Raw genomic sequence first — 13,650 nt, 5'->3', positions numbered from 1 at the left:
CAATTTTAATATTTGGGCAATTTTTGGAAATAAGGGCCAAAAACATGCATTTTAGGGCATTTTTTGACCTTTTTCGTATTCTGTGATAATCAAGCCAAAGACTTGAACAAAGGCTAATTTCAAGTTATGCATTCTAATTTTTGGAAAACACATTTTCCAATCTTTTTCATAACCAATTAGCAAATATAACATATAATATTAAAATTGTGAACTAACTTTTAAAGTTAGGACTAAAGGATTAGGATTTAGCTATGTTTCATTTGGCAAAACAGGATAATAATTTTTTGGTCTATTGCCATTTGGTCTAATACCATTTCGTTTAATTCCCGTTTAGTCTATATTCAATTGGTCTATTACCAGACAGGCTAATTGCCAATTCGTCTAATAATCATATAGTCAAATGTCCATTTAGTATATTGTTGTTTGGTCTAATAACCGGTAAGTCTACTAACCATTATAGTCTAATAACCATTTGGTCTAATATTTTTTAATAACCTTTTGGTCTAATACCATTTGGTCTAATAACCGTAAGGTCTAATACTCTATGGTCTAATAACCAGTTAGTCTAATACCATTTCGTCGATTTATTAATAAATTAAATGCTTGTAAGACCAAATGGCTATTAGACCTATTGGTTATAGACCAAATGGGTATTAGACTAAATGGTTGTTAGACTAAATGGTTTTAGACTTATTGGTTATTAGACTAAATGGTTATCGGGCCAAATGGTTATCGGACCAAATGGTTAAAGGACCAAATGATTATTGGACGTAGTGGATATAGACTTAATGGGTTTAGACGAAATGGATGTAGACGAAATGGATATTAGACCAAATGGTAAATCCCCAATTTTTTAATCAAAAAATTAGTTCTGTATTTTTCTGGAATGGGAGTAGGACTTGTTTTCCTGCTCATATGATTCATTAGCTCGGGTCCGTTGCTCACCGGGGATACATTTTACGCATCATATAATATTTACTAATCTACTAGGGTTTATTTTGGCTTCTTATAATAAGATATCATTAATTAACTCAGGTGTGTTGCTCAGCTGGCTTGAATGAATTAGTTTTTATGTATGGTTACTAATGGGCAGTTGCCATGTAGCATGGTACTGTTTGGTTTCACCAATTTGCTAATGACAAACAGTCCATACAGTATATGATTTGCCGGAATTTATAATGTCCTCGCATTTGGCAATGCTTTAATAGGCCTAATAAATATAATGGTTGTATTGGTTTAACAGACTAAACACTAGGGTGTTCGACTATTGTGCAAGAGGTTTGGGGTTCAAACCCTGGCGGTGGTTAGTATGCTCTTGTGTTAAGTTAAAGTCATAATGTACGATCTTATAATATGAATTTGGTTAATTTTTTTCAAACATGATTTTTTGGCATATTTGTAATGTTTACACATGTCACAACTTGCACCTAAATGGAATCAGCCAAATTTGTTGTGTTTGTAGGTAAACAGAGCAAAGTTTGACATAAAGTCATAATTCAATGTCCTCCCATAGAACTGCGTGTTAAACGGTCAAAATAACAAGCAGTGTTTCTTTCACTTTACCTCGTTATTTCAGCTCAAAATGGACAGAAACCATTCCCGATAATTATTACTAGTAATATTTCAGCATTTTGAGTATATAATGACAAATTTAAAATTTGTAGGAAATCGTACATTAAGGGAAGGGGTATGAACGTTTGGACAGTATTTATTGTGGGACATTAGAGCACATCAGACATATCGAATTGCATTCTGAATACGAAGAATGTCCGTCTGATATCAAATAATTTTGATTTTTTGAAATACGCAATGTAATACACATTTTATGGCAAATCATTAAAAATTGATATTTTTGATATTTAACAGTACTTGAAGTAAACTTAATAAATCTGATGATTTATACTTCAAGTGTATGTAGGTGGGATGAAAAGCCGACGATCAATTGAAAATTTTGACCTTTCGTATTGAAGATATGGATTTTTTTCCCCAAAACACCAAAAAAAATAGTTCTTTTTGGGAAAAAAATCCATATCTTCAATATAAAAGGTCAAAATTTTCAATTGATCGTCGGCTTTTCCTCCCAGCTACATGCACTTTAAGAATATATCATTAGATTTATAAAATTTATTTCGAGGACTGTTATATATCAAAAATTTGAAAAATATCAAATTTTAATAATTTGTTATAAAATTTGTATTATATCGTGAATTTCAAAAAATGAAAATTATTTGATATCAGAAAGACATGCTTCGTATTCAGAATGCAATTCGATACGCCTGAGGTGCTCTCATGTCCCACAAAAAATACTGTCGAAACGCCATAAACGCCATTCCAGATCCCTTAAGCCTTTAAGTTAACTAGCTTGAAATTCCTCTGGACAAGGAACTTGCTGCTAGTTGTCTCGTTGTAACCCATTACAAAGCTCTGGGAGCTGATCCTGGCTGTGAAGGTTCATTATGGAATGTCTAGGGTGTGCGCTTCATAGCTACAAGTCCCTATGTTGTTGTTTAATGTTTATTGAATGATATGGGGCCGTAGTGGTCAGCAAAAACCTGTAAAGTGTGCTGAGGCTTGTGTATCAACGTCTAGGCATTGTGCTTGTTCATAGCGCACTATAGATCACTGCATTGTTTTTTAAAAGCTTTTGCACCATATGTTCATAGATGTGCTTGAACGTTCATCAGACACCTGGAGCATCATTACCAATCATTGATCATTCATAATCAGTGCAGGATATCAATCTTGATGTTTTCGTATTTCTAATTTTCAGGGATGTAAATCTTCCGGAAATTAAACCCACATTTACATCCCTGACCCTGAATTGTTTCAACACTGTAGCACAATTGTTTAGGGCAAATTATTAAAAAGACAATTAAATTTTTAGACCTTGCATATGTTTGTAATTTTTGAGAAGTGTGTGTACCTTAATCAGAACAGCATACCGTAAACGTTCGCCTAATGGCGCACTTGGGATCCTTTGCCTTAGGGTAAATTTCATGTACAAATAGAGAGCTCCCTCCTCTAAAAATCCCAACAAGAATTAAGGGTATGTGCCCTTATTTGCTGGTGGGATTTTTATGGGAGGGCACTTTTAGTTTGTGTCTAAAATTCCAGTTATGTCAAGGGAGCCCATAGTATCTGAACTACTGAAACAACACATGATCACCTGAAAATATTTGTACTTAAGTAAAAATTTCATTTGAATTAACATAATTATATCATTCTTCTTTTTCTTTTTTGAAGGGGGGCTATTTAGCAAAAGAGTTGAGCAATTACTGGGTCAGCAGGGGTGTACTCAAAACCTTAAACAGCAAGAAAAGCACCCCAAAATGCCCTAAAATAGGTCAATTTGGCATGTTTTAGGCACACAGGGTTTGCGCACATTCTTTGCACCCCCAGGATATGCCCCCTAGTCAGGGGAGTGAGAAATACATGACTGTACAAGTCAGAACTCTTATTTCATGGCAGATGAACATAATAGTTCAGTTTTGGTTTTAACATCATTTTTATTCTTTTTGTTTTTGTTTTTGTTTTCACAGAAATTGATTATTGAAAAAGGGTTTCTGGTGGATTTGAATAGAATTTTGCACGAGCCTTTGTTATGGGATGCTCATTGTCACGCCGCAGGGACGGTACGCAACTTGGCTGCTGGCAGTCAAGCTAATGTAAGTAAAATGGATCAATTCACTTCAATTTAATTTAACCCCTGAGCACTACCTGCCAATATAACATTGTCTCTGATTGGTCAATTACTTGATATCTTTACTTTAATCACCAATCAGAATGGAGCTTTGCAAATAATTCACCCCAATTTTTTTGAGTGGTGAAATTATTCTAACAATGTTGCTGATTGGTCCAATTGAAAATGAAAACTTCTTTTTGACCAATTGGCAGGTAGTTCTCATGGGGTTGAATTTATATCAAGGTTATCTGTGGAGCAAATGCGCATCTGAAAGGGTTGTGACTTAGTGACTTAGTGGTGCTGCCCCTCAATACCATATTGCCCGAAAGTATGGGCTTATTATATTGTACAATATTTATACCCTGGCTATCCAGAGTTGTGGCCAGCAGAGTTTGAGTACCTGACTGCAATTTCCAAAAACTTTGGACAATTTAGTGATAAATTCAGTAAAAGAAATGTTCGAGTCTGAGTGATGGGCGAGTGGAGTAGCACCATGTCCACCACCACCCACTATTACTACCATGCTGCCTGCTACCATCTCTTTAATGTGAGTAGGATGCGGAGGGGTCACTTTTTTCAGTTTTAGCAACAACAAAAAAGTGGCATTGTATATTAACACATTGATCTTACAGAAAATGAATGAAGGAAGCCAATACTTTTATTTATATTTCTATAGGTTGTACTGTTCCTGAGTCTAGGCCAATAATATATCAACATGAAAGTTTTTGGTATTTTCCCCCTCCCAAGAAAAATCATGCACATGCAGTGGCAGCGCCAGGAATTTTTTCGAGGGGGAGGCATGGGGGGGGCAAAGTGAATTTCGAGGGGGGATCAACAAATTTTGCTGCAAAAGTGGTATTTTTCAGTAATTTTGGTTTTTACAGGGGGCAAGAGTTCTGACTGGAGGGCATTTGCCACCTCCCCGTGGTGCCATTACTGTGCACATGGGGCAGCAATGACTCCCCTTATATCAACAAACCTTGGATTCTCCTTTATAGAACCTACACTGTGACCAATTCTCTTGTGTGCCAGCTTAATTTGTATCGATACTTGAATGAAAACACTAACAGGTTATACTCCCATCTGTCCCACATGGAGGACAAGAAAGTTGCTTTTGACTTTTTATTTCATCCATTGTGTCATCTTTTTTAAAGACAGTTCTTGTTATTTTGTACATGTAGGTTATTGTTGAGCAAGGTGTGTTGGACAGTCTCATATTTGTCTTCCTACAAACAACATCACCAGTCTCTGTTCAAGCAGAAATCACAGCTGCTATGGCTGTTATGGGTAGCAATGGTAAGTTAGTATGAGGTTTGTGAAAGAGATGGAATATGGAGAATTGGCTTAAATTTGTGAGATTGGAAGTATGTGAGACAATATGACCAAAATTGGGAACAAGAATTAAAGTAAGGCCTAAAAAAAAATTGTTTGATTGGCGTAACATAAAAAAAAATTTAGGGTAGTAGGTCGGGATTTTTTTTTTTTTACTTTTTAAGCTGTAAATTTCGTTTGATAAAGGCTTTGTTTTTTTTGGTTTTTTTAACTTATTTATTTATTTATTTTTTATTTTTTTAATTTTATTATTTTTTTTTTGCAAAAAAAAAAAAAAAAAAGTTAGGGTCGGGCCTATTTTTAGGGTAGGTCGGGTAACGCCAATCAAACAATTTTTTTTTTAGGCCTAAGTCCCATTCAGTGAATCCAATGAAGGTGATAAAAAAATTACAATTTGTAAATTGCCTAAGATCGGAGTGAAGGATTTGTCATTAAAATTTTCATTAGGTATTTTTGCTATGAAAAATGTGGCAGAAAAACAAAAAAACCAGCAGTATTGACAAAGTTGTAGTCTATACAGTAGTTAATTTCTCTACTTAAAATTACAGATTCATGTAAAATGTCATATTTTGTCTTTAATACACAGCTTCCGGCTTAACCACCAATAGGCTATGTTAGCACATCTATGACATATTAACGGAGGTGGCAAAATCTGTATTTTGATGATTTTTACGATCCTCCGGATGAGCTAATCACTGAATAGGCCTTTAATAAGGCTAGCATATAGCTAATTGCATGCAAGTGATATACAAATACCGTATTCTCGATCACTCATTAAAGCTCCCAAATAAATAATAATAATAAATAATAAATTTCGGATTTTATATAGCGCCTTTTTCCAGCTAGATCTTGAAGGATTCAAAGCGCTGTAATTTCGCTGCCATGGTGAATCATCACAATCAGATCGCATCATCTAGGCCAGTTGCAGCCGAACCTCAGGCGCAGACCTATCCGCACTTAGATTGTAACATCCACCAATTATCGGTGCAGCTCCCCAAATTCCATTGGGTGAAGGAAGTTTTTGATAACCAAACAACTAATCACCGATTTTTTGAAAGCAGGAGGAAACCGGAGATCCCGGAGAAAACCTGCGAGAGCGAGCATGGAATCGGGATAAACCAAGTGCACATGAGTCCTTGGGCGGCCGGGCTTGAACCGGGACCTCAGTGGTGCAAAGCGAGGGAACTACCGCTGCGCTAACTCGCCCTCCCCCACCAATGGACCCCACCAACTTTTTTCAACCACACTGTTCCACGAATGCTGTCAGTACCCGTATTTTCAAACATATGGGTGCCAACTAAATGATATCGATGTGTGTAGCTATTGTTATAGACATTGTTTACAGTATTGGTAGAAATTATTTACTGTGTGTGGAGCACTGCAGCACTGTCAGACAATACTAGCGACATTTTTAATGGGAATTATCATTGTTAAAAAACGCTGTAAAAATTGGACAATTTGCACGCTACAGAGCCTGAAAAGAAGATCCTGCGAATCACACGTATGGGAGCTGTCATGGGGTGCTAACGGCAACGTGGGGGTCGCCGGGGTGCTAACGAACGCGTCACCAGCACAAGCATCCTACGCGATCAATAATGCGTATAGGGCGCATTCAAGTGCGCCGTAAGCGACCGGTAGTTCCTGATACGCGATTACAGGGTCAATGGCTGCTTCCACGCAGTAACATATTTCTGAACTTGCTGTCAGGGTCCTGATTAAACTGCTCCCTTTTGGAAAATGCAACGCCAATGGCGTTAATTAGAAAGAACATGATATAGAGATAATAGTGGTCTAAAATATCAAAAGAGTGTGACGGCAACAGTGTCTTTATGTTCAATGCAAAATTTGTTTTTCAGAGATACATTTTTTGTACACATGTTTTTCCTTATTTATTTTCAGAAAGTGCAAGAAAGAGACTAACCAATGGAGGCACAGGGAAGATTTTAAGTCGTCTTGTCAGCCTAGCAGTGAATTCGACTCATTCAGAAGTGCAATACAACAGTGCAGGGACCATAGGACAGATGCTATCAGCAGGTAACGGTATATACAAACAAAAAATCAAACAAACAAAAACATGATCTCCTCATACTCATCGGTCTATTACAGTTGAAATCCATACACCCCCTATGGAATAATAAAAATAAAACAGCATTTATCCACGCTTTCAGAATACTCAGATTCCTCAAAGCGTGCCACGGGTCGATATGCTGCCAAGCCCCAAAGGGCAGTGCAAGTTGACCTCAATACTGAATGTGGCAGACAACAGGCCCGGGCTGATCCCCTGCTCTTTACGAAAAAGGCCTGCAACTTTTACATGTCCAGATATTGCTCTTCTGGTACATGGGACCACCATTTTACGTGACTCTCCGAACCACGGCATGCTATGCACCCACTGTGGTGTCTGCACGTTTAGGGCCACATGGAAGACATGACCTTAAGTGTAGATGTCAAATGGAGTTGCCCATTCAGGTAACCTCATTTGAAATTAGCACTCATGTTTGGCAGATTAAGGTTCTGTCTTCCATAGGGGGTGTATGGATTTCAATTGGAATAGCCCGTCAAAAATATTGTTGTTCGGGGATTCAGCACATAAACCGGCGTGTAGTATTTTTATTCTTGGTGAGTTAGCGACGTGGTTTAATTAGGCGCGGCACAGCGCATGCAGCTTCAAAGCGCGAGTGTATTTTACAGGGCCTAGATTTCGACTAGAATCACAGAATCAATTCTCGTAATGATTCTCGTAAGATTCAGTTGCGAGAATCAACTTCTCTCATTGTATCATACAGTAAATGCAGTGACTATGATGGATTTTAATTCTCGCAAACTAAGACAAAATAGAGGCCCTGTTTTGAAAGCGTTGACATACACACACGGTTAAACTGCACATGCGAAACAGATGCCTCAACATGTTGATGTCATCGACTCGCTGTAAATCTAGAGTAATGTATACAGTCAGTGCCAACTGACTAATGTACAGTCAGTGCCAACTCTTTAACTATACTGCGCCAATAAAGTATCCTTACACTTGGAAAAATAATCACAATTTCAAAACTGAACAATAATGGGGTAAATTTGTTTTTGTAATAGATGCACTATTTAATCCTGCACATTATGACACCACATTCAATCCAATGTGACCTCGAGAAGTAAAGTTACAAGCAGTTTAATAGACGAAGGTCCAGTTTTAAAAGTGACAAATTGGCCTATACAAGGCGCAAAAAGATTCCAACAAGCGAAACAAAGAGACAACACAGTTTCTTAAATGAAGCGTTTATTTAAAGCAGTTTTTATTTCAGTTTTTACTTCTCTGTACTTTTCATAACTTTCATTTTATTTGTCAGTTCTTTTGTTTCAGTTTTTTTTTGTTCCTTTTGTTTTAAATTAAAGCCAAACACATAAATTAGCCATTCACCACTCTCAAACCAGATGTCTAGTCTGTGGAGTTTTGAATAGGCCAGTTTGTCACTTTTAAAACTGGACCTTCGTCTATTCAATTGTTTGTAACTTTACTTCTTGAGGTCACATTGGATTCAATGTGGTGTCATAATGTGCAGTGCATCTATTAAAAGAACAAATTTACCCCAATATTGTTCGGTTTGGAAATTGTGATTATTTTTCCAAGTGTAAGGATACTTTATTGGCGTAGTATATTAAAACCATATGTACTAATTATAAATTGGGCTAAATAGCTGTGCAAATTAGTTTTCTAGACTCCAAACAGCTTTAGATGCAATCAGGGTGTTCCCACATATCAAACTGGAGTAATGAAGTACTTGTACCAATTCTTTTAATCCAATGATTTAGCCTTTGATTTGATCTCAATGAATCAATGTAGAATGATTAATTATTTACAAATTGTACCCTGGGCGATTAAGTAATTCAACAGGCTTTGAGTGATATTTCAATGTTGAATCAAAGTTGAAACTTTGTTGAAATTGAGCGTCAACAACTCTTCTTATACCTTTGTGCGGGAGCCAACCGTTGTTAATCTGTGATGAATCCGCACTTGTCCAGTAGCGTATAGGCGAACGCAAGTTAACGGCATGGCGCATATGCGTTATGCGTGATCACATAAAATTTGCCATGCATGGAACTTGTGTATGTTGATTTCAGTATTAATCTGTATATAGTTTTATTGCTGATATCAACAGAGAAATAACAGATCTCTTGTAAGTTAGAGTGGCAATGACTAATGCTGGTTTCATACTTTCTGCCGCTTGCCGCTGAGCGGCGTGACGCTTACACTTGTCTGCAAGCGGAGCGGCACACCGCTGAGCGGCAGCGGCATGACTCTGAAAGTCACTCTTGCTGCTCAGCACCGCTCCAAAATCGTATTTTGTTCTCATACGTCAGAGCGGCAACCCTCCTAGTTGACTTGAATTCAACTCCCAGCGATCGATATATCGGCTTGCCGCTGGTCTGTGCTAGCGTTTCTGGTGCGTCGGCACAATGAAGCAAAATCACCTTCAAAGCGGCAAGCGCCAGGAAAGTATGAAACCAGCATAACTGACATTCATCATGAAATAATCAAGTGAATTAGACGATCTTTAGCTTGTTTTTGTTGTTCAAAGGGATTCAATCATTTTTCGTCGTTGTTCATCACCGTTTATCAACTCGCATCCGGCGCGTTTGTGTGGATTACTTTCGCTCAGAGTAAACCATGTGGATGCATCGTTGTTATAAACATTGATGAAAATTATTGGTGAAACATGATTGAATCCCTAATTCAACATTGAAATAACATTGACTCAAACATTGAATACCAACCTCTGTTCGCTGGGTACCTTATATTTGAAACAAGAACTGGTTTATCCTTAGTGTAAGAGAGCATGAAATACTAATAGGAATAGAGTAAGGGTTAGGGTAAGGGTTAGGGTTAGGATTTAGGGTTAGGATAAAAGTTGGGATTTGTTTGGTATTCTCTTACACGAAGGAGACACCCTAGAACTAGACATTTTTTTTTCTGTTCTAGTTAAAATACTGATAATATCTGCTAGAACAACTGTCACATCTATTGCAACTCAGTGCAAAGATACTGTTGCTGTGATTAAAAAAAAATAAAGGGGCATTGAAAGAGTGGCGCTAATTTGGGGAGGGCTCTAAATAAGTTGAATATAGTACTCAAATACCCTGAATCTGATGATCTATCCTTTCTACATGTATATTCTTACATTACAACTGACAACATTAAATGTTTTGCTTTGCAATCCAGATTTGACGTCTCATTTGATTTCCACCAATCAGAGTGGAATAATGACATACTTGCAACAATTCCTTGAATCCGTTGACCCAGCCTTTGTACACATCGCTCTATGGACCATAATGCAATTACTCAACGGTAAGGAGTTAAAAAAATATTTATGTCAAGCATATCTATAGTCTGTCTCGTCTCAAGATGAGCGTAACGCCGTGTTGGATTTCACAATGGCAGATTCAAATTGCGCGTGCTAACCTAAACCCCGCAGGGTATATATATACACACACGTAGAAGGGGGATTTGTCTGACACAACAGGATAAAATGCACTGATTCCCAATCTGCCACTGCAAAATCCAAAATAGTGTTACGCTTAACTTGAGACAAGACACACTATAGTCAGCAACAGCTGAAATTGGGGACAAACACCGGCAAAACATCAATCAGGCAGGTGAGTTACTACTGCTCACAGTAAATAGTAGGTTTGGGTATTTTTACAGGACAGGCAAGTGTTGCCGACATTCAGGCATTATATTACCCTGATCGAACTGACTGTACGAAGGTCTTTATCTTGGGTCACTGTCCCAGCTGCCTTTTCAAGATGAGATACAAGGAGAGCGGATTTGATTTGATTTGATTTGTTTTGATTTGTTTTGGCTTATTTCTATAGTATAATTGACCTGTCATTTTTTTTTGCCTTTAGACATTAGTGTTATTATTATTTCTTATTAGTGTGATATGAATTCGAAGCCTGATGTTTTAAATAATGAATATTCAGAAAATAATGAATATTCAAAAAATAAATACAGCACCTAAAGGTGTGATCTTTGCAGGTTATGGAGTTTATTAAAGTATATTACAATCATGTAAACAGCAGAATTTTGAAAAACGTTGAGGTCAGTCTTCCAAGCAAATGTTACAATTCCTCCACACCAATTGTCACGTTTCGCATTAATATAAAAAAGAAAAAGGCTAGACATTGATCAAGAAACCACGGCACACTTGACAGGTTGTTGCTGACCGCTATGGCCCCAAACCATAAACAACAACACAGGGCTTTGCAGCTTAGGAGCTCACAGCCTGATTCCAAAGTTAACCTGTGCAGCGAGGATCAGCTCCCTGCGTTTTGTACGGGTTACTATTATATATGAATGAATGAATCTTTTTATTTCTATAATAAAAAAACAACAAAGGAGATGATCAAAAGGCCAGCATTGAACATACCCTTACAGAACTACATTCAAACAACAACAGAAAGCCTATCTATCACACAAAAACAAAAATGGGGCTCCAAGAATTAGTTATACAATTAGATTAGCTGTACTTTTATATTCCTTTAAAAAGTGTTTTATTGAATTTACTACAACGAGACAATTAGCAGTAAGTTTCTTATCCAGCGAACTCATTTTTCCACAAGAGCATACCAAACTACTGCCAGGGTTTGAGCCCGCAACATCATGCACCATAGTCGAACGCCTTAATTGAGCTAAATTGACTGCTTATTTTTTCACTTGCAGATCCTGGCTTTCATGCTGCATTTGACAGTAGTGAACTTCCTCATCGGATTGAAGATATTCTGAAATCGTCGTTGCCATCACAGATCAAACATCTGGCTAGAACAGTGCTAGCAAAGTGATTGACACTGATGTTCAGGAGATAATGATTACTGACCTTGATTTGCCCTTTGCATGGATACACCATCTTGCTACCAAAACCTATCTTTCTCCCTGCAAACACATGCTCAAAAAGTGCATTTTTATTGCTCGAGCTTTTCTAGCAACACACCAGAAGGATTTTCCGAAGTGTACGCGGTAATTAAAGCAAATTATATGATGTTTAGTTTGTTTTTGTTTTTGAAAGGGATTCAAAATCTTGTTCCACCGTTGTTCACCACCAATTAATGACTCCGGCACGACTGTTGGTTGGACAACGCAGATGCATCATTGGTGAACGGTGATGAACAATGGTGAAACATGATTGAATCTCTATTAACATCCATGCTGGCTGACAATTTTAATTGGAATGCTCTTCTCTAAGCCCTATCAGGAACAAGTTTCCCCCTGCTTGTGAGTACATTGGATGTGATTTGGAGAAAAATTTGATATTTACATACAAGTGGCCTATGGGCATGGTCACGGTCACACAAGATGGTATATCATGGCAACTTACTACTATACCTCATGTCGCAAGTTTGGTAGTGACATCACTGCATGTTTTACGTTATCCTTGAAACGTGAGCACCATTCTTGTAATCACACGGTAAAGGCTGCATAATCCAAATGCCCTCTTGCATACAGAGAGACGCATTTTAACATCGCTACAAATTTCGGGACGACACATGGTGTATGTTACATTTGTTATTTATTTATATGAAGGGATGCATGCATGTCACCATGAACAGGGCCTTGGTCACATGAGGCATATTTGTCACGGCATCATGATCTGACCATATTACTCAAAAGTACTGATGTTTAGTTTCATAATTAGTGTTGTTATTTATACAAGGTTATTATATACAAGGCCAGTGTCAGATGATACATGGTATCATAATCTTATTGATGTTTATTTTATTATAGTTTTTGTAATGGGTTATATTCCAGTTAAAATCTATACACCCCTATCACAGCAGCTGAAGGTAGTATCCCATGCATTATGCTTTTGCGGTACCATAATAGAACTGAATGTGCCATCAAAATGTACACAAAATCCCCCACTTCAACTTTTAAATAACTCGCTTAAATCATGGAAGCTTAGACTTTTGTTTGCAGAAATATGACCCGTAAAGTATTGTGAAACTATCCATAGCTCTCAATATCTCTTGTTTATATTTTGTATACATTTGCTATGGGGCATGCAGATATACTGCAATGCATGATGGGATACTTCTTTCAGCTGCTGTGCACCCCTATAGGTTAAATACCACTAATTATGTATTACACATGTTTCAATGGGAAAATGCCTAATTTCGGGTGGAATTTTCTCATATTCAGAACTCTCACAGTTCAATGCCACCAATATCATGTGAAACTATATGATTTAGATGACAAATGATCAAAAATTCAACATAGGTTGACCTGAGACTTTTCTTGTTTTAACGCACTGAACCGTAAACACCTTAAAATGACAGTGCGCCCTCGAAGCTGAAAGTTACAATATGATAGGCGACTATTTACTAAAAACCGAAGCCGTGCGTATGAATTTTGGTACTATTACATCAAAAATGTCATATAATGAGAGAAAATGTACCATTTTGAAGCATCAAACTCTAAAAAGTACTTTTTTTGGCTGTATAACTTGATCAATTTCAGCGATTTTAATGCAGTCTTTTCGAATGCCATGAAAACAAATAGTTCCTCATCGTATTTCAATGTATCGCCCAGGCCTATTAGTGGTCTTTAACCTATATAAGCACAAAGGTGCTCCAATCTCGGGTACAATGCC

At 37.3% G+C, this 13,650-nt stretch overlaps 1 protein-coding gene across 2 annotated transcripts in view; it reads left to right on the top strand.

The window, feature by feature from the left end:
* LOC140162756 (uncharacterized) overlaps positions 1 to 11,917 on the top strand; it is a 56,823-nt gene extending 44,906 nt beyond the window's left edge. Inside the window, exons 11-15 of one of the 2 annotated variants that reach the window (XM_072186047.1) lie at positions 3,540 to 3,665; positions 4,864 to 4,978; positions 6,914 to 7,054; positions 10,227 to 10,352; positions 11,727 to 11,917. In XM_072186047.1, the coding sequence (XP_072042148.1) occupies positions 3,540 to 3,665; positions 4,864 to 4,978; positions 6,914 to 7,054; positions 10,227 to 10,352; positions 11,727 to 11,845 (627 nt within the window). In that variant the 3' untranslated portion in view covers positions 11,846 to 11,917. The remainder of the gene's footprint in view (positions 1 to 3,539; positions 3,666 to 4,863; positions 4,979 to 6,913; positions 7,055 to 10,226; positions 10,353 to 11,726) is intronic. The other variant, XM_072186048.1, reaches the window with a different exon arrangement.
* Positions 11,918 to 13,650: the final 1,733 nt, after the last annotated feature.

Source organism: Amphiura filiformis, chromosome 10, assembly GCF_039555335.1.
Source record: "Amphiura filiformis chromosome 10, Afil_fr2py, whole genome shotgun sequence".
NCBI classification, from domain to species: Eukaryota; Metazoa; Echinodermata; class Ophiuroidea; order Amphilepidida; family Amphiuridae; genus Amphiura; species Amphiura filiformis.
This window is presented reverse-complemented; position numbering and strand designations above follow the sequence as displayed.